Source organism: Oncorhynchus mykiss, chromosome 15 (genome assembly GCF_013265735.2).
Source record: "Oncorhynchus mykiss isolate Arlee chromosome 15, USDA_OmykA_1.1, whole genome shotgun sequence".
Taxonomy (NCBI): Eukaryota; Metazoa; Chordata; class Actinopteri; order Salmoniformes; family Salmonidae; genus Oncorhynchus; species Oncorhynchus mykiss.
This window is the reverse complement of record NC_048579.1, coordinates 76,499,969-76,525,322: the sequence shown is the minus strand read 5'-3', so window position 1 is coordinate 76,525,322 and position 25,354 is coordinate 76,499,969. Positions and strand designations below refer to the sequence as shown.

The 25,354-nt window shown below is 44.2% G+C and overlaps 1 protein-coding gene across 3 annotated transcripts; it reads left to right on the top strand.

The window, feature by feature from the left end:
* LOC118936278 (interleukin-1 receptor-associated kinase 3-like) lies at positions 1 to 25,204 on the top strand. Of its 3 annotated transcripts, XR_005036242.1 has the most exons (14): positions 1 to 254; positions 10,065 to 10,247; positions 10,553 to 10,629; positions 13,746 to 13,815; positions 15,042 to 15,193; positions 15,394 to 15,458; positions 16,595 to 16,709; positions 17,482 to 17,600; positions 18,881 to 19,076; positions 19,372 to 19,434; positions 19,565 to 19,732; positions 21,956 to 22,427; positions 22,937 to 23,165; positions 23,215 to 25,204. XR_005036242.1 is itself a non-coding variant. In XM_036945423.1 (13 exons), the coding sequence occupies exons 1-13, from the start codon at positions 152 to 154 to the stop codon at positions 23,071 to 23,073; spliced, it is 1,920 nt and encodes a 639-aa protein (XP_036801318.1). In that variant the 5' UTR covers positions 2 to 151; the 3' UTR covers positions 23,074 to 25,204. The 3 variants fall into 3 exon arrangements, 2 of the variants coding, with proteins under 2 accessions (XP_036801318.1, XP_036801320.1); XM_036945423.1 differs by having other exon boundaries at positions 2 to 254; positions 22,937 to 25,204; XM_036945425.1 differs by lacking the exons at positions 1 to 254; positions 10,065 to 10,247; positions 10,553 to 10,629 and adding an exon at positions 10,674 to 10,694 and having other exon boundaries at positions 22,937 to 25,204.
* The last annotated feature ends 150 nt before the right edge of the window (positions 25,205 to 25,354 follow it).

Below are 25,354 nucleotides of genomic sequence, written 5' to 3'. Positions count from 1 at the left end.
ATTTGTAACCATTTGAATCGCGTTCAATAATAAACTTTTATTTTGAAAGTGAAACCGCAAATTCAACTATCGTGGCTGATCTTTATTGTGGCTAGCTTCACATAGGTTAGATTCTTGACGATAATAAGGTTCCAGCTCAGTCGCAGTTGAGATGGACTCGTCTATGTACCTGTATGATGTCCCCCCAGTTTTGATGGAGAAGTTTTGTAAGATAATCGACAGCGGTGATGACAGCCTCGGATGGCGCGGGCTCGGTGAGTAATGTGAACAAAGTGTTACTTTCTGTGCGCGGTTTAAACCGAATGATTACGGGTTTACCTAAACGGAAGTGTTGTGTACACTGTGGTACATGTTGTGTAGATTACACGTTAACGATCTCTTCTGTGATAAATAAACATTCCGTTTTTTCCCCCACCGCACTATGTAACGCTGTTAGTGTATAGCAGATAGTATAATGTCACTATAACATCGGAAGACTGGGTCAGAAATATACAGTAGCGCTGGTATGTTAGCAACTCACACCACATCACTGCTTCATAACCCCTCTTCGAGGGCATTTGCCTCTTGCTTGCTCTCCCCTAACAAAAATGTACCATGATACTACTATTCTACTTTCATTAATACCATGATACTACTATTCTACTTTCATTAATACCATGATACTACTATTCTACTTTCATGAATAACATGGTACTACTGTGGTACTTTCATTAATACCATGATATAGTCTGTATCATGGAAAAGTACTGTGGTTTTAGCCCTGAAGTTTGATGGTACTACCATTGTACTGTCAGTGTCCTTAACTATTACCATGGTACTGCATCATTGTTACCATGGTATAGATGTGGATCATGTTTTTAACCTGCATTTAACCTCACTCTACATTGGCTTCCGCGAGCCTGCACAGTCACTGAGTCAGTTGTCATGTTTGTAGTTTTCCTGCCAAACTGGGCTACTTTGAAAACTATGTCACGGGTAAAAATGAGTGAGTGAGTGGGTGAGTGAGTGAGGGGGTGAGTGAGTGAGTGAGTGAGGGGGTGAGTGAGTGAGGGGGTGAGTGAGTGAGTGAGTGAGTGAGTGAGTGAGTGAGTGAGTGAGTGAGTGAGTGAGTGAGTGAGTGAGTGAGAAAACAAATCATGAGAAAACAAATCATGAGAAAACAAATAATTACTGTTTTTTTTTTATTCTATTTAATTCAATATAAAACCATCTGTGTTTGTCACAGAAAGATGGGACTAGTTTCTGTGGATGTGGACAGATTTCCAGCGGTGTGCTTCGTTTGAGACAAGCAGTGACGGTCCCTCCCGGTGAGGCAAATTACATTTCAGACGGGACTTTCCAGCCTCCAATGACGGTGGATGTGCAATGGAATCCGACACCGGACTCCCTAGTCACTACAGTTAAATGGAATCCGACACCGGAGTCCCTAGTCACTACAGTTAAATGGAATCCGACACCGGAGTCCCTAGTCACTACAGTTAAATGGAATCCGACACCGGAGTCCCTAGTCACTACAGTTAAATGGAATCTGACACCGGAGTCCCTAGTCACTACAGTTAAATGGAATCTGACACCGGAGTCCATAGTCACTACAGTTAAATGGAATCCGACACCGGACTCCCTAGTCACTACAGTTAAATGGAATCTGACACCGGACTCCCTAGTCACTACAGTTAAATGGAATCTGACACCGGAGTCCCTAGTCACTACAGTTAAATGGAATCTGACACCGGAGTCCCTAGTCACTACAGTTAAATGGAATCTGACACCGGAGTCCCTAGTCACTACAGTTAAATGGAATCCGACACCGGAGTCCCTAGTCACTACAGTTAAATGGAATCTGACACCGGACTCCCTAGTCACTACAGTTAAATGGAATCCGACACCGGAGTCCCTAGTCACTACAGTTAAATGGAATCCGACACCGGAGTCCCTAGTCACTACAGTTAAATGGAATCCGACACCGGACTCCCTAGTCACTATAGTTAAATGGAATCCGACACCGGAGTCCCTAGTCACTACAGTTAAATGGAATCTGACACCGGAGTCCCTAGTCACTACAGTTAAATGGAATCTGACACCGGAGTCCCTAGTCACTACAGTTAAATGGAATCTGACACCGGAGTCCCTAGTCACTACAGTTAAATGGAATCTGACACCGGAGTCCCTAGTCACTACAGTTAAATGGAATCCGACACCGGACTCCCTAGTCACTACAGTTAAATGGAATCTGACACCGGACTCCCTAGTCACTACAGTTAAATGGAATCTGACACCGGACTCCCTAGTCACTACAGTTAAATGGAATCTGACACCGGAGTCCCTAGTCACTACAGTTAAATGGAATCTGACACCGGAGTCCCTAGTCACTACAGTTAAATGGAATCTGACACCGGAGTCCCTAGTCACTACAGTTAAATGGAATCTGACACCGGACTCCCTAGTCACTACAGTTAAATGGAATCTGACACCGGAGTCCCTAGTCACTACAGTTAAATGGAATCTGACACCGGACTCCCTAGTCACTACAGTTAAATGGAATCTGACACCGGACTCCCTAGTCACTACAGTTAAATGGAATCTGACACCGGAGTCCCTAGTCACTACAGTTAAATGGAATCTGACACCGGACTCCCTAGTCACTACAGTTAAATGGAATCTGACACCGGAGTCCCTAGTCACTACAGTTAAATGTGATCTGACACCGGAGTCCCTAGTCACTACAGTTAAATGGAATCTGACACCGGAGTCCCTAGTCACTACAGTTAAATGGAATCTGACACCGGAGTCCCTAGTCACTACAGTTAAATGGAATCTGACACCGGACTCCCTAGTCACTACAGTTAAATGGAATCTGACACCGGAGTCCCTAGTCACTACAGTTAAATGGAATCTGACACCGGACTCCCTAGTCACTACAGTTAAATGGAATCCGACACCGGACTCCCTAGTCACTACAGTTAAATGTGATCTGACACCGGAGTCCCTAGTCACTACAGTTAAATGGAATCTGACACCGGACTCCCTAGTCACTACAGTCAAATGTGATCTATTATATTGAGGAGTCGAGCGGCCCGCTTTAACAATGGAAATACATAGAGGTGTATCATCAAAGATGGAAGGCAGGCGTGTAACATGAGATAAGGTAGGACCCCTCTAGCCAATGAGGGGCCAGATACACGCCTCTTCCTCTCTGCTACTGATCAGAAACCCTCGTTGCCTTGCCGGGCTGAAGAGACTATTTTATACAATATACAGCCAACACATGAGGCCTAACAGGCAACAGTAGGACACAGGATCTGTGTCAGTGTGCGTGAGTCTTCCTCTGTATTCTGCCTGTCTCAACTACACCACTGTGGTCTGCTGCTCTCGGACCAGCACAACCAGAACTTTTAACAAATACCTGGGTTCATTTCAGACATTTAGAGACGTCAGCACCAAGATGTCTTCTTTTGGTCTCTTAACTGTTTCAGCACCACCTTTCTGTTTTCATGATGCATGATTTCCTGTTCTGACAGAGAGCTGGTCTCTTAACTGTTTCAGCACCACCTTTCTGTTTTCATGATGCATGATTTCCTGTTCTGACAGAGAGCTGGTCTCTTAACTGTTTCAGCGCCACCTTTCTGTTTTCATGATGCATGATTTCCTGTTCTGACAGAGAGCTGGTCTCTTAACTGTTTCAGCACCACCTTTCTGTTTTCATGATGCATGATTTCCTGTTCTGACGGAGAGCTGGTCTCTTAACTGTTTCAGCGCCACCTTTCTGTTTTCATGATGCATGATTTCCTGTTCTGACAGAGAGCTGGTCTCTTAACTGTTTCAGCACCACCTTTCTGTTTTCATGATACATGATTTCCTGTTCTGACGGAGAGCTGGTCTCTTAACTGTTTCAGCGCCACCTTTCTGTTTTCATGATACATGATTTCCTGTTCTGACAGAGAGCTGGTCTCTTAACTGTTTCAGCACCACCTTTCTGTTTTCATGATGCATGATTTCCTGTTCTGACGGAGAGCTGGTCTCTTAACTGTTTCAGCACCACCTTTCTGTTTTCATGATACATGATTTCCTGTTCTGACGGAGAGCTGGTCTCTTAACTGTTTCAGCACCACCTTTCTGTTTTCATGATGCATGATTTCCTGTTCTGACAGAGAGCTGGTCTCTTAACTGTTTCAGCACCACCTTTCTGTTTTCATGATACATGATTTCCTGTTCTGACGGAGAGCTGGTCTCTTAACTGTTTCAGCGCCACCTTTCTGTTTTCATGATGCATGATTTCCTGTTCTGACAGAGAGCTGGTCTCTTAACTGTTTCAGCACCACCTTTCTGTTTTCATGATGCATGATTTCCTGTTCTGACGGAGAGCTGGTCTCTTAACTGTTTCAGCACCACCTTTCTGTTTTCATGATGCATGATTTCCTGTTCTGACGGAGAGCTGGTCTCTTAACTGTTTCAGCACCACCTTTCTGTTTTCATGATGCATGATTTCCTGTTCTGACAGAGAGCTGGTCTCTTAACTGTTTCAGCACCACCTTTCTGTTTTCATGATGCATGATTTCCTGTTCTGACGGAGAGCTGGTCTCTTAACTGTTTCAGCACCACCTTTCTGTTTTCATGATGCATGATTTCCTGTTCTGACAGAGAGCTGGTCTCTTAACTGTTTCAGCACCACCTTTCTGTTTTCATGATGCATGATTTCCTGTTCTGACAGAGAGCTGGTCTCTTAACTGTTTCAGCGCCACCTTTCTGTTTTCATGATGCATGATTTCCTGTTCTGACAGAGAGCTGGTCTCTTAACTGTTTCAGCGCCACCTTTCTGTTTTCATGATGCATGATTTCCTGTTCTGACAGAGAGCTGGTCTCTTAACTGTTTCAGCGCCACCTTTCTGTTTTCATGATGCATGATTTCCTGTTCTGACAGAGAGCTGGTCTCTTAACTGTTTCAGCACCACCTTTCTGTTTTCATGATGCATGATTTCCTGTTCTGACAGAGAGCTGGTCTCTTAACTGTTTCAGCGCCACCTTTCTGTTTTCATGATGCATGATTTCCTGTTCTGACAGACAGCTGGTCTCACTCTTTGATATGTGATTTCCTGTTCTGACAGAGAGCTGGTCTCACTCTTTGATACGTGATTTCCTGTTCTGACAGAGAGCTGGTCTCTTAACTGTTTCAGCGCCACCTTTCTGTTTTCATGATACATGATTTCCTGTTCTGACAGAGAGCTGGTCTCTTAACTGTTTCAGCGCCACCTTTCTGTTTTCATGATACATGATTTCCTGTTCTGACGGAGAGCTGGTCTCTTAACTGTTTCAGCACCACCTTTCTGTTTTCATGATGCATGATTTCCTGTTCTGACAGAGAGCTGGTCTCTTAACTGTTTCAGCGCCACCTTTCTGTTTTCATGATACATGATTTCCTGTTCTGACAGAGAGCTGGTCTCTTAACTGTTTCAGCACCACCTTTCTGTTTTCATGATACATGATTTCCTGTTCTGACAGAGAGCTGGTCTCTTAACTGTTTCAGCACCACCTTTCTGTTTTCATGATACATGATTTCCTGTTCTGACGGAGAGCTGGTCTCTTAACTGTTTCAGCACCACCTTTCTGTTTTCATGATACATGATTTCCTGTTCTGACAGAGAGCTGGTCTCTTAACTGTTTCAGCACCACCTTTCTGTTTTCATGATACATGATTTCCTGTTCTGACAGAGAGCTGGTCTCTTAACTGTTTCAGCGCCACCTTTCTGTTTTCATGATGCATGATTTCCTGTTCTGACGGAGAGCTGGTCTCTTAACTGTTTCAGCGCCACCTTTCTGTTTTCATGATACATGATTTCCTGTTCTGACGGAGAGCTGGTCTCTTAACTGTTTCAGCGCCACCTTTCTGTTTTCATGATACATGATTTCCTGTTCTGACGGAGAGCTGGTCTCTTAACTGTTTCAGCACCACCTTTCTGTTTTCATGATACATGATTTCCTGTTCTGACGGAGAGCTGGTCTCTTAACTGTTTCAGCGCCACCTTTCTGTTTTCATGATGCATGATTTCCTGTTCTGACGGAGAGCTGGTCTCTTAACTGTTTCAGCGCCACCTTTCTGTTTTCATGATGCATGATTTCCTGTTCTGACGGAGAGCTGGTCTCTTAACTGTTTCAGCGCCACCTTTCTGTTTTCATGATGCATGATTTCCTGTTCTGACGGAGAGCTGGTCTCTTAACTGTTTCAGCGCCACCTTTCTGTTTTCATGATACATGATTTCCTGTTCTGACAGAGAGCTGGTCTCTTAACTGTTTCAGCGCCACCTTTCTGTTTTCATGATGCATGATTTCCTGTTCTGACAGAGAGCTGGTCTCTTAACTGTTTCAGCGCCACCTTTCTGTTTTCATGATACATGATTTCCTGTTCTGACAGAGAGCTGGTCTCTTAACTGTTTCAGCACCACCTTTCTGTTTTCATGATGCATGATTTCCTGTTCTGACAGAGAGCTGGTCTCTTAACTGTTTCAGCACCACCTTTCTGTTTTCATGATGCATGATTTCCTGTTCTGACAGAGAGCTGGTCTCTTAACTGTTTCAGCGCCACCTTTCTGTTTTCATGATGCATGATTTCCTGTTCTGACAGAGAGCTGGTCTCTTAACTGTTTCAGCACCACCTTTCTGTTTTCATGATACATGATTTCCTGTTCTGACGGAGAGCTGGTCTCTTAACTGTTTCAGCACCACCTTTCTGTTTTCATGATGCATGATTTCCTGTTCTGACAGAGAGCTGGTCTCTTAACTGTTTCAGCGCCACCTTTCTGTTTTCATGATGCATGATTTCCTGTTCTGACAGAGAGCTGGTCTCTTAACTGTTTCAGCACCACCTTTCTGTTTTCATGATACATGATTTCCTGTTCTGACAGAGAGCTGGTCTCTTAACTGTTTCAGCACCACCTTTCTGTTTTCATGATGCATGATTTCCTGTTCTGACAGAGAGCTGGTCTCTTAACTGTTTCAGCGCCACCTTTCTGTTTTCATGATGCATGATTTCCTGTTCTGACAGAGAGCTGGTCTCTTAACTGTTTCAGCACCACCTTTCTGTTTTCATGATGCATGATTTCCTGTTCTGACAGAGAGCTGGTCTCTTAACTGTTTCAGCACCACCTTTCTGTTTTCATGATGCATGATTTCCTGTTCTGACGGAGAGCTGGTCTCACTCTTTGATATGTGATTTCCTGTTCTGACGGAGAGCTGGTCTCACTCTTTGATATGTGATCTCCTGTTCTGACAGAGAGCTGGTCTCACTCTTTGATATGTGATTTCCTGTTCTGACAGAGAGCTGGTCTCACTCTTTGATATGTGATTTCCTGTTCTGACGGAGAGCTGGTCTCACTCTTTGATATGTGATCTCCTGTTCTGACAGAGAGCTGGTCTCACTCTTTGATATGTGATTTCCTGTTCTGACAGAGAGCTGGTCTCACTCTTTGATATGTTATTTCCTGTTCTGACAGAGAGCTGGTCTCACTCTTTGATATGTGATTTCCTGTTCTGACAGAGAGCTGGTCTCACTCTTTGATACGTGATCTCCTGTTCTGACAGAGAGCTGGTCTCACTCTTTGATACGTGATCTCCTGTTCTGACAGAGAGCTGGTCTCACTCTTTGATATGTGATCTCCTGTTCTGACAGAGAGCTGGTCTCACTCTTTGATATGTGATCTCCTGTTCTGACGGAGAGCTGGTCTCACTCTTTGATATGTGATCTCCTGTTCTGACGGAGAGCTGGTCTCACTCTTTGATATGTGATCTCCTGTTCTGACAGAGAGCTGGTCTCACTCTTTGATATGTGATCTCCTGTTCTGACAGAGAGCTGGTCTCACTCTTTGATATGTGATCTCCTGTTCTGACAGAGAGCTGGTCTCACTCTTTGATATGTGATTTCCTGTTCTGACAGAGAGCTGGTCTCACTCTTTGATATGTGATTTCCTGTTCTGACAGAGAGCTGGTCTCACTCTTTGATATGTGATCTCCTGTTCTGACAGAGAGCTGGTCTCACTCTTTGATGTGTGATCTCCTGTTCTGACAGAGAGCTGGTCTCCCTCTTTGATACATGATCTCCTGTTCTGACAGAGAGCTGGTCTCACTCTTTGATATGTGATCTCCTGTTCTGACAGAGAGCTGGTCTCACTCTTTGATATGTGATCTCCTGTTCTGACAGAGAGCTGGTCTCACTCTTTGATATGTGATCTCCTGTTCTGACAGAGAGCTGGTCTCACTCTTTGATATGTGATCTCCTGTTCTGACAGAGAGCTGGTCTCACTCTTTGATATGTGATCTCCTGTTCTGACGGAGAGCTGGTCTCACTCTTTGATATGTGATCTCCTGTTCTGACAGAGAGCTGGTCTCACTCTTTGATACGTGATCTCCTGTTCTGACAGAGAGCTGGTCTTACTCTTTGATATGTGATCTCCTGTTCTGACAGAGAGCTGGTCTCACTCTTTGATACGTGATCTCCTGTTCTGACAGAGAGCTGGTCTCACTCTTTGATATGTGATCTCCTGTTCTGACGGAGAGCTGGTCTCACTCTTTGATATGTGATCTCCTGTTCTGACAGAGAGCTGGTCTCACTCTTTGATATGTGATCTCCTGTTCTGACAGAGAGCTGGTCTCACTCTTTGATATGTGATCTCCTGTTCTGACAGAGAGCTGGTCTCACTCTTTGATATGTGATCTGTTCTGACAGAGAGCTGGTCTCACTCTTTGATATGTGATCTCCTGTTCTGACAGAGAGCTGGTCTCACTCTTTGATATGTGATCTCCTGTTCTGACAGAGAGCTGGTCTCACTCTTTGATATGTGATCTCCTGTTCTGACGGAGAGCTGGTCTCACTCTTTGATATGTGATCTCCTGTTCTGACAGAGAGCTGGTCTCACTCTTTGATGTGTGATCTCCTGTTCTGACAGAGAGCTGGTCTCACTCTTTGATATGTGATCTCCTGTTCTGACAGAGAGCTGGTCTCACTCTTTGATATGTGATCTCCTGTTCTGACAGAGAGCTGGTCTCACTCTTTGATATGTGATCTCCTGTTCTGACAGAGAGCTGGTCTCACTCATTGATGTGTGATCTTCTGTTCTGGTCTCACTGATAAGTGACTGACAGAGAGCGGGTCTCACTGATAAGTGACTGACAGAGAGTGGGTCTCACTGATAAGTGACTGACAGAGAGCAGGTCTCACTGATAAGTGACTGACAGAGAGTGGGTCTCACTGATAAGTGACTGACAGAGAGCGGGTCTCACTGATAAGTGACTGACAGAGAGTGGGTCTCACTGATAAGTGACTGACAGAGAGTGGGTCTCACTGATAAGTGACTGACAGAGAGTGGGTCTCACTGATTAGTGACTGACAGAGAGTGGGTCTCACTGATAAGTGACTGACAGAGAGTGGGTCTCACTGATAAGTGACTGAAAGAGAGTGGGTCTCACTGATAAGTGACTGACAGAGAGTGGGTCTCACTGATAAGTGACTGACAGAGAGCAGGTCTCACTGATAAGTGACTGACAGAAAGTGGGTCTCACTGATAAGTGACTGACAGAGAGCGGGTCTCACTGATAAGTGACTGACAGAGAGTGGGTCTCACTGATAAGTGACTGACAGAGAGCGGGTCTCACTGATAAGTGACTGACAGAGAGCGGGTCTCACTCTCTTTGATAATCTGCGTTTGACTTTGAATGTAAATTTGTTCCACCTCAGCTCAGCCAATCAGAAAACTGTCCTGACCCATCTTGGTAGGGGAGCCAGCCATTGCTCACTGGTCAGCCAAATGCTCAGTATAGATTATTATAAAAACAGAGAAATTGAGCAAATGTCATATAAAATCACCAGCCGTGACATTTTTTTAAATACATTTTTTATATATATATATATATATATATATATTTTGGGATCAATTTCGACCAGCCCACCCTGTTAAAAGATGGTCCGGCCCTTCTGGCATTTGCCAGAATTGCCAGACGGCCAATACGCCCACGCACTATAAGAACGTGTTTCCTGCTGTTAACGCGCTTATTTCTCTCCTTTATCGATCCCCCTTCAGCGTCGCGTATCGTGCCAAGTTGGACGGAGGTGCGACGCACCGAGAGGCTGGAGGCAATAGGCAAGAGCCCCACGCGAGAACTCATCTGGGCGTGGGCGCAACAGAACAAAACTGTTGGGGACCTTGTGAAGGTGTTGGAGGATATGTGTCACTACAGAGCTCTGCAGCTCTTTAGTCCTCAAGGTAAGGCGACTATTAATAGACCTATACCACACTGCAGTTTGTGTCAGTTTCGTATAGTATTCCACACGTTACGACTTCCAGAACTGTAGCTTGTTTTTCACTGAAGCAAATACCCTTTGGTTTCACTTCTGTAATGTCATTGTTGCGTAAACTTCCTCTATTCGTGTGCAAGCACTCAACACTGTCAACACAACATTTAGCAATCAGACAGACTGAACATTTTCAGTGTCCTGCTACACTAATGGTTGATAATGTAGGTCAGTGTTATTAGTGGTCAATAAAACTATGAAATGTTGTCCTTTCAGAAACACAGTATTCCTTCCCCAACAGTGGACCATCAAAGAGCAGCAGGGATAACCCCTCCCCTCCTCAGTTACCCACGGTAGGCTACTAGTTATGTCCTGATGTATCTATTAATCAAACCCCTCCCCTCCTCATTCACCCGCGGTAGGCTACTAGTTATGTCCTGATGTATCTATTAATCAAACCCCTCCCCTCCTCAGTTACCCACGGTAGGCTACTAGTCATGTCATGATGTATCTATTAATCAAACCCCTCCCCTCCTCAGTTACCCACGGTAGGCTACTAGTTATGTCCTGATGTATCTATTAATCAAACCCCTCCCCTCCTCAGTCACCCGCGGTAGGCTACTAGTTATGTCCTGATGTATCTATTAATCAAACCCCTCCCCTCCTCAGTTACCCACGGTAGACTACTAGTTATGTCCTGATGTATCTATTAATCAAACCCCTCCCCTCCTCAGTCACCCACGGTAGGCTACTAGTTATGTCCTGATGTATCTATTCATCAAACCCCTCCCCTCCTCAGTTACCCACGGTAGCTACTAGTTATGTCCTGATGTATCTATTAATCAAACCCCTCCCCTCCTCAGTTACCCACGGTAGGCTACTAGTTATGTCCTGATGTATCTATTAATCAAACCCCTCCCCTCCTCAGTCACCCACGGTAGGCTACTAGTTATGTCCTGATGTATCTATTAATCAAACCCCTCCCCTCCTCAGTCACCCGCGGTAGGCTACTAGTTATGTAATGATATGTCTATTAATCAAACCCCTCCCCTCCTCAGTTACCCGCGGTAGGCTACTAGTTATGTCCTGATGTATCTATTAATCAAACCCCTCCCCTCCTCAGTCACCCGCGCTAGGCTACTAGTTATGTCCTGATGTATCTATTAATCAAACCCCTCCCCTCCTCAGTTACCCACGGTAGGCTACTAGTCATGTCATGATGTATCTATTAATCAAACCCCTCCCCTCCTCAGTTACCCACGGTAGGCTACTAGTTATGTCCTGATGTATCTATTAATCAAACCCCTCCCCTCCTCATTCACCCGCGGTAGGCTACTAGTTATGTCCTGATGTATCTATTAATCAAACCCCTCCCCTCCTCAGTCACCCACGGTAGGCTACTAGTTATGTCCTGATGTATCTATTAATCAAACCCCTCCCCTCCTCAGTCACCCGCGGTAGGCTACTAGTCATGTCATGATGTATCTATTAATCAAACCCCTCCCCTCCTCAGTTACCCACGGTAGGCTACTAGTTATGTCATGATATGTCTATTAATCAAACCCCTCCCCTCCTCAGTTACCCACGGTAGCTACTAGTCATGATCAACTTATAATGTTATGATCCATAACTGTTATCACCCTGTAATAACTTGTCTATGTAGACTAGTCCATGTGTCACCCTGTAATAACTTGTCTATGTAGGCTAGTCCATGTGTCGCCCTGTAATAACTGTTGTCTATGTTGGCTAGTCCATGTGCAACCCTGTAGTAAGTGTTGTCTATGTAGGCTAGTCCATGTGTCACCCTGTAATAACTGTTGTCTATGTAGGCTAGTCCATGTGTAACCCTGTAGTAACTGTTGTCTATGTAGGCTAGTCCATGTGTCACACTGTAATAACTGTTGTCTATGTAGGCTAGTCCATGTGTAACCCTGTAGTAACTGTTGTCTATGTAGGCTAGTCCATGTGTCACACTGTAATAACTGTTGTCTATGTAGGCTAGTCCATGTGTCACCCTGTAGTAACTGTTGTCTATGCAGGCTAGTCCATGTGTCACCATGTAATAACTGTTGTCTATGTAGGCTAGTCCATGTGTCACCCTGTAATAACTGTTGTCTATGTAGGCTAGTCCATGTGTCACCCTGTAATTCAGGGTGACCTGTAATAACTGTTGTCTATGTAGGCTAGTCCATGTGTCACCCTGTAATAACTTGTCTATGTAGGCTAGTCCTTGTGTCACTCTGTAATAACTTGTCTATGTAGGCTAGTCCTTGTGTCACCCTGTAATAACTTGTCTATGTAGACTAGTCCTTGTGTCACCCTGTAATAACTTGTCTATGTAGACTAGTCCATGTGTCACCCTGTAATAACTGTTGTCTATGTAGGCTAGTCCATGTGTCACCCTGTAATTCAGGGTGACCTGTAATAACTGTTGTCTATGTAGGCTAGTCCATGTGTCACCCTGTAATAACTTGTCTATGTAGGCTAGTCCTTGTGTCACCCTGTAATAACTTGTCTATGTAGACTAGTCCTTGTGTCACCCTGTAATAACTTGTCTATGTAGACTAGTCCATGTGTCACCCTGTAATAACTTGTCTATGTAGGCTAGTCCATGTGTCACCCTGTAGTAAGTGTTGTCTATGTAGGCTAGTCCATGTGTCACCCTGTAATAACTTGTCTATGTAGGCTAGTCCTTGTGTCACCCTGTAATAACTTGTCTATGTAGGCTAGTCCATGTGTCGCCCTGTAATAAATGTTGTCTATGTAGGCTAGTCCATGTGTCACCCTGTAGTAACTGTTGTCTATGTAGGCTAGTCCATGTGTCACCCTGTAATAACTGTTGTCTACGTAAGCTAGTCCATGTGTCACCCTGTAATAACTGTTGTCTATGTAGGCTAGTCCATGTGTCACCCTGTAATAACTGTTGTCTATGTAGGCTAGTCCATGTGTCACACTGTAATAACTGTTGTCTATGTAGGCTAGTCCATGTGTCACCCTGTAATTCATCCTTAGTTACACTGTACTAACTGTTGTCTACGTAGGCTAGTCCATGTGTCACCCTGTAGTAACTGTTGTCTATGTAGGCTAGTCCATGTGTCACCCTGTAGTAACTGTTGTCTATGTAGGCTAGTCCATGTGTCACCCTGTAATTCATCCTTAGTTACACTGTACTAACTGTTGTCTACGTAGGCTAGTCCATGTGTCTCCCTGTAATTCATCCTTAGTTACACTGTACTAACTGTTGTCTACGTAGGCTAGTCCTTGTGTCACCCTGTAATAACTGTTGTCTATGTAGGCTAGTCCATGTGTCACCCTGTAATTCATCCTTAGTTACACTGTACTAACTGTTGTCTACGTAGGCTAGTCCATGTGTCACCCTGTAATTCATCCTTAGTTACACTGTACTAACTGTTGTCTGTTGTATGTTCCGTGTTGTGTGTGTTTTCGTCACCACGTCCTGTTTTCTTAGTCACCCCCACCTGCCAGCGAGTCGACCCGACCTGGTTGGAACCAGTCTAATTATCACGTGTCAAGTGAAGGTACATAACTGAAAGGCTGCTGAGCCGACAATGTGAAAAACTGCCCGTGTGCCCTTGAGCAAGGCACTTAACCCTATTTCGCCTTGTAAAACAATACATTAGACTGCACCTATCCGATGTATGTGACAATGTTAATATTCTTTTAATTTGACATTTTTTTCTACCGTTTTTCTGTCTTGTGATTTTTCTGTCCACCTTTTAATATTCCTAATGAGATACATTAGATTACTGAGTACATTAGATTACTGAGTACATTAGATTACTGAGTACATTAGATTACTGAGATACATTAGATTACTGAGTACATTAGATTACTGAGTACATTAGATTGCTGAGTACATTAGATTGCTGAGTACATTAGATTACTGAGTACATTAGATTACTGAGTACATTAGATTACTGAGTACATTAGATTGCTGAGTACATTAGATTACTGAGTACATTAGATTACTGAGTACATTAGATTACTGAGTACATTAGATTACTGAGTACATTAGATTGTTTCAGTAGGAATGGTATTCATCGTGCTATGTTGGTACTACTATCACACGTTCTTATGTCAAAACATCACACCTCTGGTCCACAACAGACTGATGTGTTCAGATGGTCCCTAGTTACAACAGACTGATGTGTTGAGATTGGCCCTAGTTACAACAGACTGATGTGTTGCGATGGTCCCTAGATACAACAGACGGTTGTGTTCAGATGGTCCCTAGTTACAACAGACGGTTGTGTTGAGATGGTCCCTAGTTACAACAGACCCATAAATAATATTGAGGGCATTATCCTATGAAACATCCTATGAGAGTAAGCTTCTGAGAGGTATTCAATTCCCTATTTCACTTCTCTTTTTATTTTGTGGTTTCATTGACGACCGGTTTCATAGGGTGCAACCCAAATGGGCACCCTATATTCCCTAAATAGTGCCCATGGGTCAAAAGTAGTCCACTACGTAGGGAATAGGGTGCTGTTTGGGATGTAGCCATACCACTCATTGTGTGTCAAAGTACTAGTGAGAATGCTGAGGTTTTTCCTCGTTACTCTGCGTATGTTCTAAATATTCTCACCTTGTAGAAACCACAGGCGTAGTGTTTTCACTCTGTTGCTCAGTAGAAACCACAGGCGTAGTGTTTTCACTCTGTTGCTCAGTAGAAACCACAGGCGTAGTGTTTTTTACTTATTGCTAGGTAGAAACCACAGGCTTAGTGTTTTCACTTTGTTGCTAGGTAGAAACCACAGGCTTGTGATCACCTACTCAGACGTCATAGAGGGAACTAGACATTTTCACCAGGACATGAAGATCTCCGAGGGAAGCTTCTCTGCTGTCTACAGAGTGGTGAAGGGAAATGAAACCTTCGCTGTCAAGCTCTTCAAGCAGGTACTGACACTCCTACTCCATACAGTGCTCCATTTATAAAAGTAATCTTTTCAAAATGACCCTGGCTTGATGGAGATGAAATATAATACAGGTCATTATTCAACTAGAGAGACATTTATTTGGTCATGTGCTTCAAAAGGACTGGGGACATACGCAACACAGTTCAAGTGTTTGTTGGTCTTCTTCGTTGGTCTGTACAGGTGCAGAAAGCCTCATGGAGGAAGTTGTGGGATCTATTCAGGAGAGAGATGGAAGTTCATCATCTGTATGTCTAACTACTCCATTAATCCTCCATTTTAGATGGTTTCTGTATGTCTACCTACTCCATTAATCCTCCATTTTAGATGGTTTCTGTATGTCTACCTACTCCATTAATCCTCCATTTTAGATGGTTTCTCTATGTCTACCTACTCCATTAATCCTCCATTTTAGATGGTTTCTCTATGTCTACCTACTCCATTAATCCTCCATTTTAGATGGTTTCTCTATGTCTACCTACTCCATTAATCCTCCATTTTAGATGGTTTCTGTATGTCTAACTACTCCATTAATCCTCCATTTTAGATGGTTTCTCTATGTCTACCTACTCCATTAATCCTCCATTTTAGATGGTTTCTGTATTGTCAACCTACTCCATTAATCCTCCATTTTAGATGGTTTCTATATGTCTACCTACTCCATTAATCCTCCATTTTAGATGGTTTCTCTATGTCTACCTACTCCATTAATCCTCCATTTTAGATGGTTTCTGTATTGTCAACCTACTCCATTAATCCTCCATTTTAGATGGTTTCTCTATGTCTACCTACTCCATTAATCCTCCATTTTAGATGGTTTCTGTATGTCTAACTACTCCATTAATCCTCCATTTTAGATGGTTTCTGTATGTCTACCTACTCCATTAATCCTCCATTTTAGATGGTTTCTGTATGTCTACCTACTCCATTAATCCTCCATTTTAGATGGTTTCTCTATGTCTACCTACTCCATTAATCCTCCATTTTAGATGGTTTCTGTATTGTCAACCTACTCCATTAATCCTCCATTTTAGATGGTTTCTGTATGTCTACCTACTCCATTAATCCTCCATTTTAGATGGTTTCTCTATGTCTACCTACTCCATTAATCCTCCATTTTAGATGGTTTCTGTATGTCTACCTACTCCATTAATCCTCCATTTTAGATGGTTTCTGTATGTCTAACTACTCCAGTAATCCTCCATTTTAGATGGTTTCTGTATGTCTAACTACTCCAGTAATCCTCCATTTTAGATGGTTTCTCTATGTCTACCTACTCCATTAATCCTCCATTATAGATGGTTTCTGTATGTCTACCTACTCCATTAATAAAGGTAAATATCTGCCTGTTACTAATCATCAAATCTGCCTGTTTATCTTTCAGCTACCAGCATCCTAACATCTTAGAGCTGTTGGGTTGTTACTCTGATGGGGATCGTTACTGGCTGGTATACCCTTACCTTCCCAACGGATCTCTGTTCCACAGACTGCATGACCAGGTGAGATATTCTATTCTATACCCCTTACCTTCCCAACGGATCACTGTTCCACAGTCTGCATGACCAGGTGAGATATTCTATTCTATACCCCTTACCTTCCCAACGGATCTCTGTTCCACAGACTGCATGACCAGGTGAGATATTCTATTCTCTACCCCTTACCTTCCCAACGGATCACTGTTCCACAGACTGCATGACCAGGTGAGATATTCTATTCTATACCCCTTACCTTCCCAACGGATCTCTGTTCCACAGACTGCATGACCAGGTGAGATCTACCTCTTCAGTTGAGACACCACTATGCACAAGCTCACACATTTTCTTCAACAAATACACCTATTCTAGTTGTAGGTTGTGTTACCTATTCTAGTTGTAGGTTGTGTTACCTATTCTAGTTGTAGGTTGTGCTACCTATTCTAGTTGTAGGCTGTGTTACCTATTCTAGTTGTAGGTTGTGCTACCTATTCTAGTTGTAGGCTGTGTTACCTATTCTAGTTGTAGGTTGTGTTACCTATTCTAGTTGTAGGTTGTGTTACCTATTCTAGTTGTAGGTTGTGTTACCTATTCTAGTTGTAGGTTGTGTTACTGTAAAGGCAAATTTCCGTCCTCCGATGGACAATAATCTTCCATTTAATTCTACTAAACTACTATTCTATTCTATTTCAATGCCGAACATATCAGCGTATCTGTCTCTGCGGTGGACAAACTGTATGGTAGTAGGTGTACTGGTGTTTAAATGCTAACAGGTTTCCCTTCCTGCATCTCTCTGTAGAACGCAGTGCCTCCTCTCTCATGGCAGGAGCGCCTGGACATCATCAAGGGGACGGCTAAGGCTGTACATCACCTACACATGGCCCAGCCCTGCACTGTGGTCTGTGGTAACATCACAAGGTACCGGCTCAAACCCCTAGTCTATAACATCACAAGGTACCGGCTCAAACCTCTAGTCTATAACATCACAAGGTACCGGCTCAAACCCCTAGTCTATAACATCACAAGGTACCGGCTCAAACCCCTAGTCTATAACATCACAAGGTACCGGCTCAAACCCCTAGTCTATAACATCACAAGGTACCGGCTCAAACCTCTAGTCTATAACATCACAAGGTACCGGCTCAAACCCCTAGTCTATAACATCACAAGGTACCGGCTCAAACCCCTAGTCTATAACATCACAAGGTACCGGCTCAAACCCCTAGTCTATAACATCACAAGGTACCGGCTCAAACCCCTAGTCTATAACATCACAAGGTACCGGCTCAAACCCCTAGTCTATAACATCACAAGGTACCGGCTCAAACCTCTAGTCTATAACATCACAAGGTACCGGCTCAAACCTCTAGTCTATAACATCACAAGGTACCGGCTCAAACCCCTAGTCTATAACATCACAAGGTACCGGCTCAAACCCCTAGTCTATAACATCACAAGGTACCGGCTCAAACCCCTAGTCTATAACATCACAAGGTACCGGCTCAAACCTCTAGTCTATAACATCACAAGGTACCGGCTCAAACCCCTAGTCTATAACATCACAAGGTACCGGCTCAAACCTCTAGTCTATAACATCACAAGGTACCGGCTCAAACCCCTAGTCTATAACATCAGAAGGTACCGGCTCAAACCCCTAGTCTATAATATCACAAGGTACCGGCTCAAACCTCTAGTCTATAACATCACAAGGTACCGGCTCAAACCCCTAGTCTATAACATCAGAAGGTACCGGCTCAAACCCCTAGTCTATAATATCACAAGGTACCGGCTCAAACCTCTAGTCTATAACATCACAAGGTACCGGCTCAAACCCCTAGTCTATAACATCACAAGGTACCGGCTCAAACCCCTAGTCTAGTCACTCACCTCACCCCCTTTCACCCCCTAGCCTAGTGGTTAGTGGCAGGAGAGCCTTGTGGTTAGTGCATTGGACTAGTAACCGGAAGGTTGCAAGATCAAATCCCTGAGCTAACAAGGTAAAAAAATCTGTCGTTCTGCCCCTGAACAAGGCAGTTAACCCACTGTTCCTAGACGTTAACCCACTGTTCCTATACCAGTTAACCCACTGTTCCTAAACCAGTTAACCCACTGTTCCTAGGCCGTCATAGTAAATAAGAATTTGTTCTTCATTGACTCCCTGTCACACCTGAGTTCCAAAGCCTATCCTCTCTGTGTAGTTCTAACATCCTGCTGGACGAGCGGCTGCAGCCCAAGCTGTCTGATTTTGGGACGGCCCGTCTCAGACCCCACTCCGTCAGTCAGAGCTGCACCGTTACCTTGGATACGACCTTCGGAACCCTGGGCTACCTGCCGGAGGAATACATACGAGACGGAAAGCTGTCCGTCAGTCTGGACGTGTTCAGCTTGGGAGTGGTGAGTTAGGGAGCGCGTGACACAACAATCCTCTTTCAACAGACGTGTTCAGCTTGGGAGTGGTGAGTTAGGGAGCGCGTGACACAACAATCCTCTTTCAACAGACGTGTTCAGCTTGGGAGTGGTGAGTTAGGGAGCGCGTGACACAACAATCCTCTTTCAACAGACGTGGTCTTTGTCAGCTACTTGCGACTAATACTAGATAAACTGATCTGAATGCCAGAACATAGCTGTTTGGGAATGGCTTGGATGTCCATGACCAGAACCTGTTAATAAGAAGCTATTTGTTCTTTAGGTTATAATGGAAATGATAACGGGACGGAAAGCTAGAGAGGAGACTCCTAAACACACCCTGCTGGTAAGACTAGAATGACATTTTGTTACTTACGGAAATTGCACATTGTATTGAAATGCTTGCTAAACACATGAAATAATGCTGTGTTGCTGGATACATGTGCTCTGGTTCATCCTCCCTGCCTCCCGTCCAGAGAAACGTCCTACGTGAAGAGGTGGAGGACACTGGCAGTGTAGACTCCTGTCTTCAGTATCTGGACCCGAGAGCTGGTCTTTGTCCCCACTCTATGTCCTTTACCTTGTTGCGTCTAGCCCTGGACTGCACCTCTACACGACCACGCAACAGACCCACCATGGAGAATGTGAGTCGACTCAATACAGTTCAATGCAATCCAGTTCAATTCACTTCATTTCAATTCAATTCTACTTTACTGAGTTGGGTAAATGTGAGAATAGGGACATGAACCTGACTTTTAGAGTTCAAGGTAGGACTGTTTGGTCGAAGATAGTTTAGGTAGAGTTTGAGTAGTCGAAGATAGTTTAGGTAGAGTTTGAGCTAGTCGAAGATAGTTTAGGTAGAGTTTGAGCTAGTCGAAGACAGTTTAGGTAGAGTTATAGACTAACTACCTATAGACTGTAACTACCTATAGACTAACTACCTATAGACTGTACCACCCTGCATCCCACCCTGCATACCACCCAGCATACCACCCTGCATACCACCCAGCATATCACCCTACATACCACCCTGCATATCACCCTGCATACCACCCTGCATACCACCCTGCATACCACCCTGCATACCACCCATTATATCACCCTACATACCACCCTGCATACCACCCTGCATACCACCCAGTATACCACCCTGCATACCACCCTGCATACCAACCTGCATACCAACCTGCATACCACCCTGCATACCACCCTGCATACCACCCTGCATACCACCCAGCATATCACCCTGCATACCACCCTGCATACCACCCAGCATACCACCCTGCATACCACCCAGCATATCACCCTACATACCACCCTGCATACCACCCTGCATATCACCCTGCATACCAACCTGCATACCACCCTGCATACCACCCTGCACACCACCCAGCATATCACCCTGCATGTCACCCTGCATACCACCCAGCATATCACCCTGCATACCACCCTGCATAGCACCCAGCATACCACCCTGCATACCACCCTGCATCCCACTGCTGGCTTGCTTCTGAAGCTAAGCAGGGTTGGTCCTGGTCAGTCCCTGCATGGAAGACCAGATGCTGCTGGAAGTGGTGTTGGAGGGCCAGTAAGAGGCACTCTTTCCTCTGGTCTAAAAAAATATCCCAATGCCCCAGGGTGGTGATTGGGGACACTGCCCTGTGTAGGGTGCTGTCTTTCGGATGGGACATTAAAGGTGTCCTGACTCTCTGAGGTCAGTAAAGATCACATGGCACATGGCTCCTCTCCCCTGTAACTATAACCCCAGGTTGTTGCTGTACATGAGAATGTGTTCTCAGTCAACCTACCTGGTAAAATAAATTAATAGCTATGCAATTACCAAATTATTATGTAACAAAATGCTAATACAAGGTAATTACAGTTGTTTTACTCCGGCACAAGAACAGTTTAATGCTCAACGTTACTTAGAATGCTAACAGTAACAAAATATGGCTATTAAGTGTCGAAAGCAAACGAGATATCCCAAAACTGCCTTCTCGAATCAACCACAGCCAAGGTAGGTGGAAAGTCATGTTCGTTTATATTCTGAGTAAAGTATCCCTTTAAAGATGGCGTAGTGTATGTTTCAAACAAGAACACTTCTGAAATGTAGTCACTTCCTGAGATCTGTATTCAAATAGTTATTTTAAAGTAGTCATTTTTTGAGGATCTGTTTTCAAGTAGTTGTAGTTACCTCCAAAGTAACTCTTTGTTTCCCTGAAAGCATCGTTAGAACTAGAGTTCTCTTAGGTCTGGACTGAATACTGTAGCTAGGTGAATACTGTAGCTAGGTGAATACCGTAGCTAGGTGAATACTGTAGCTAGGTGAATACCGTAGCTAGGTGAATACCATAGCTAGGTGAATACTGTAGCTAGGTGAATACTGTAGCTAGGTGAATATTGTAGCTAGGTGAATACCGTAGCTAGGTGAATACTGTAGCTAGGTGAATACCGTAGCTAGGTGAATACCGTAGCTAGGTGAATACCGTAGCTAGGTGAATACCGTAGCTAGGTGAATACCATAGCTAGGTGAATACCGTAGCTAGGTGAATACTGTAGCTAGGTGAATACCGTAGCTTGGTGAATACTGTAGCTAGGTGAATACTGTAGCTAGGTGAATATTGTAGCTAGGTGAATACCGTAGCTAGGTGAATACTGTAGCTAGGTGAATACTGTAGCTAGGTGAGGGGCTGACTAGACAAATGAGAACTGAAGTCATTTACAGCCTCTCGACATTTGTGGACTTAGTAAATATTGACTTTATGAGTCATACTCGATTACTGCTTTTATTTACAGGTAAATCATTGATAGCACATTGTCTTTTACAGTAATGAAATGGGTGATCTCCCCCAACCTACCTGTTCCAGGTGTTACAGGTATTGAGCCAGCTGCTTCCCCTGCCATGCCCACCTGAAGACCAGCCCCACACGCTGACCGACGAGGCCCCAGCTCCCCCTGCCTCTCCTGCCCAGATGGGACAGGGCCCCAGCTCCAACCCCAGCCCCAGTGTGCCTGTGGAGGATGATGAGCTGCACAGTTATCCTGTTGAGAACCCACAGCCAGCTCCAGCTCAGGGAGGGCCCTGTGAGTGTAGCCAGTCAGAGGTCACCTATCTGGGCAGTGGGGAGCGGAGCAGCCACCTGTCACAGGAGGGGGCTGGGAAAAGAGCAGGGCTAGGGGCTGATGAGGCTGACCAGAGCCTACAGACCAATGGAGAGCCAGTGGATCTTTACGGTAGCTGGCCAGTCCAATGTAGCTGTTCAGCTGAGGTGAATGGACTGGGCTGTGAAGACTGTAGAGCCAATGGGTTTACTCCCTGCCCCTCAGACCTCCCTCAAGGCAAGTATTATGTTTGGGACCAGGAGTTATACCTCACCACCTTACCTAACCAGGTTTAAGCCCAAGGCCCTACCTATAGACTAACTACCTATAGACTATAACTACCTATAGACTATAACTACCTATAGACTGTAACTACCTATAGACTATAACTACCTATAGACTATAACTCCGTATAGACTATAACTCCCTATAGACTATCTCCCTATAGACTAACTACCTATAGTCTGTAACTACCTATAGACTGTAACTACCTATAGACTGTAACTACCTATAGACTGTAACTACCTATAGACTAACTACCTATAGACTAACTCCCTATAGACTGTAACGAGGACCTGGAGTTTATCCAGGTCTGGTCAAAGGATCAAGTAAAAACACTGTTTTAGCTTTAGAACCTGGTTGTATAAAAATTAAGATTTCAGAGATCATTTCTTCTTTACACAGCAGCCAATGTTGAGTCAGAGTCACATACTGGTTTAATTCAAATTGTTCTGTCTATGTTTCAGGTGACCTCAGCTTCTCTTCCCTCAGTATAGTGGACAACCCTGCCAAGCAGAGAATGATGAATAAGATTGATCTGTACAACAGAGGCCTCCTCAGAACAGAGGAACTCCTCTCTGTCTCCATGACCACCCAGGAGTGACAAAGCTACAGAGGAACAACTCTCTGTCTCCATGACCACCCAGGAGTGACAAAGCTACAGAGGAACTCCTCTCTGTCTCCATGACCACCCAGGAGTGACAAAGCTACAGATGAACTCCTCTCTGCTTCCATGACCACCCAGGAGTGACAAAGCTGATCTAGGATCTGCTTGCCCTCCCGAATCCTAATCTTAATTAACCATTAGAGGTTAAAAACACAAAACAGACCCCAGACCAGCATCTAGGGCAACTTCACTACTCTAAATGACACATGCATACAGTACATAGCCTGCTGAGAGAGAGGGTTAACTTATCCATATATCTGACTTAGTCATTTCTGGTCCTGGTTAAATGATCTGGTCCTGGTTAAATGACCTGGTCCTGGCTCTGGTTAAATGACCTGGTCCTGGTTAAATGACCTGGTCCTGGTTAAATGACCTGGTCCTGGTTAAATGATCTGGTCCTGGTTAAATGACCTGGTCCTGGTTAATTGACGTGGCCCTGGTTAAATGACCTGGTCCTGGCCCTGGTTAAATGACCTGGCCCTGGTTAAATGACCTGGTCCTGGCCCTGGTTAAATGATCTGGCCCTGGTTAAATGACCTGGCCCTGGTTAAATGACCTGGTCCTGGCCCTGGTTAAATGATCTGGCCCTGGTTAAATGACCTGGCCCTGGTTAAATGATCTGGTCCTGGCCCTGATTAAATGACCTGGCCCTGGTTAAATGACCTGGCCCTGGTTAAATTACCTGGCCCTGGTTAAATGACCTGGCCCTGGTTAAATGACATGGCTCTGGTTAAATGATCTGGCCCTGGTTAAATGATCTGGCCCTGGTTAAATGACCTGGTCCTGGTTAAATGACCTGGTCCTGGTTAAATGACCTGGTCCTGGTTAAATGACCTGGTCCTGGTTAAATGATCTGGCCCTGGTTAAATGACCTGGCTCTGGTTAAATGACCTGGCCCTGGTTAAATTACCTGGCCCTGGTTAAATGACCTGGCCCTGGTTAAATAACATGGCTCTGGTTAAATGATCTGGCCCTGGTTAAATGATCTGGCCCTGGTTAAATGACCTGGTCCTGGTTAAATGACCTGGTCCTGGTTAAATGACCTGGTCCTGGTTAAATGACCTGGTCCTGGTTAAATGATCTGGCCCTGGTTAAATGACCTGGCTCTGGTTAAATGACCTGGTCCTGGTTAAATGACCTGGTCCTGGTTAAATGACCTGGTCCTGGTTAAATGATCTGGCCCTGGTTAAATGATCTGGCCCTGGTTAAATGATCTGGCCCTGGTTAAATGACCTGGCTCTGGTTAAATGACCTGGTCCTGGTTAAATGACCTGGTCCTGGTTAAATGATCTGGCCCTGGTTAAATGATCTGGCCCTGGTTAAATGACCTGGCCCTGGTTAAATGACCTGGTCCTGGCCCTGGTTAAATGACCTGGCCCTGGTTAAATGACCTGGTCCTGGCTCTGGTTAAATGACCTGGCTCTGGTTAAATGATCTGGCCCTGGTTAAATGATCTGGCCCTGGTTAAATGACCTGGCCCTGGCCACTCAGCCACATGATACTGTAGATGGTTTCAAATCTCCCTTTCTCTAAATGACTGTACGGATCTGGGCTGGTTTCCCAAAAAGCATCGTAGCACTATGATCATCTTTCGTCCATTTAGTTTCAATGGAATTAAAGTTAGTGCTACGATGCTTTTAGGAAATCCAGCCCTGGTATGTGACGAGACGGGATGTTCATATGGTTGAATGAAAGCAATCTATGTCCTTCGTTGTCAGTAAATTATGCTAAAAAATATATTCTTGTAGAAAGGTATTTATTATCTGCTGACAGATTCCATTTTATATTTCTTATTTATAAAATTAGGATATGATTTATACAGTACTTCTATAATAAAAAACATTTTATAAAGATAATTTAAAATGATGGGTTCATGCAAAAATGTTAGCGTGTAGAAACAGTGGGAAACTAAACCAAAGCATGAAGTGCTGTCATACCTTGTCCATAGGCCGCTGACAGGGTAAGGAAACCAATGTGTCATTTTGTAACTATCCCTTTACTTATGTTTTGTAAGATGACTTTACATTTTTTCATGCCTTTTATTAATAAAATAAGATTGACAATGTGGGATGAATTCGTTTGAATTATTTGTAGGTAAACAAACTATAGTCCGCTTTCACTGTAATTCACAACTATAACGGCATTCATGATTTAAAATACGATGTTGTGGTATCTGGTAAGACTAATGATAACCAGATGAGACTCATCAAGCTGCACC